Source organism: Penaeus monodon, chromosome 22, assembly GCF_015228065.2.
Source record: "Penaeus monodon isolate SGIC_2016 chromosome 22, NSTDA_Pmon_1, whole genome shotgun sequence".
Classification (NCBI taxonomy): domain Eukaryota; kingdom Metazoa; phylum Arthropoda; class Malacostraca; order Decapoda; family Penaeidae; genus Penaeus; species Penaeus monodon.
The window spans coordinates 20,014,382-20,014,594 of NC_051407.1; the positions used below are offsets into that span (position 1 = coordinate 20,014,382).

General features: G+C 53.1%; 1 protein-coding gene across 1 annotated transcript in view; it reads left to right on the forward strand.

The window, feature by feature from the left end:
• LOC119586980 overlaps positions 1-213 on the forward strand; it is a gene marked incomplete in the record, with an annotated part of 81,895 nt that overhangs the window by 28,396 nt on the left and 53,286 nt on the right. The window contains 1 exon segment of the mRNA XM_037935722.1: positions 56-208. Within this exon segment, the coding sequence (XP_037791650.1) occupies positions 56-208 (153 nt within the window).

Below are 213 nucleotides of genomic sequence, written 5' to 3' on the forward strand. Positions count from 1 at the left end.
CATCTTTTCCCTTCCACCCATTTATCAGTTTCCTCCACCCTTCCTCCTCCCACAGTTCGGCGCCCGGGCAGAGGGCTGGGAACGCTACACTGACTCCATCTATCGGCATTTCCAAGACTCAGACGAGCAACACATCAGCAACCCGAAGATTCGCAACATGATAGCCATTTCGGGGAAGAAACAGGAATATTTCGGCAAAGCAGCTGAGGTGGG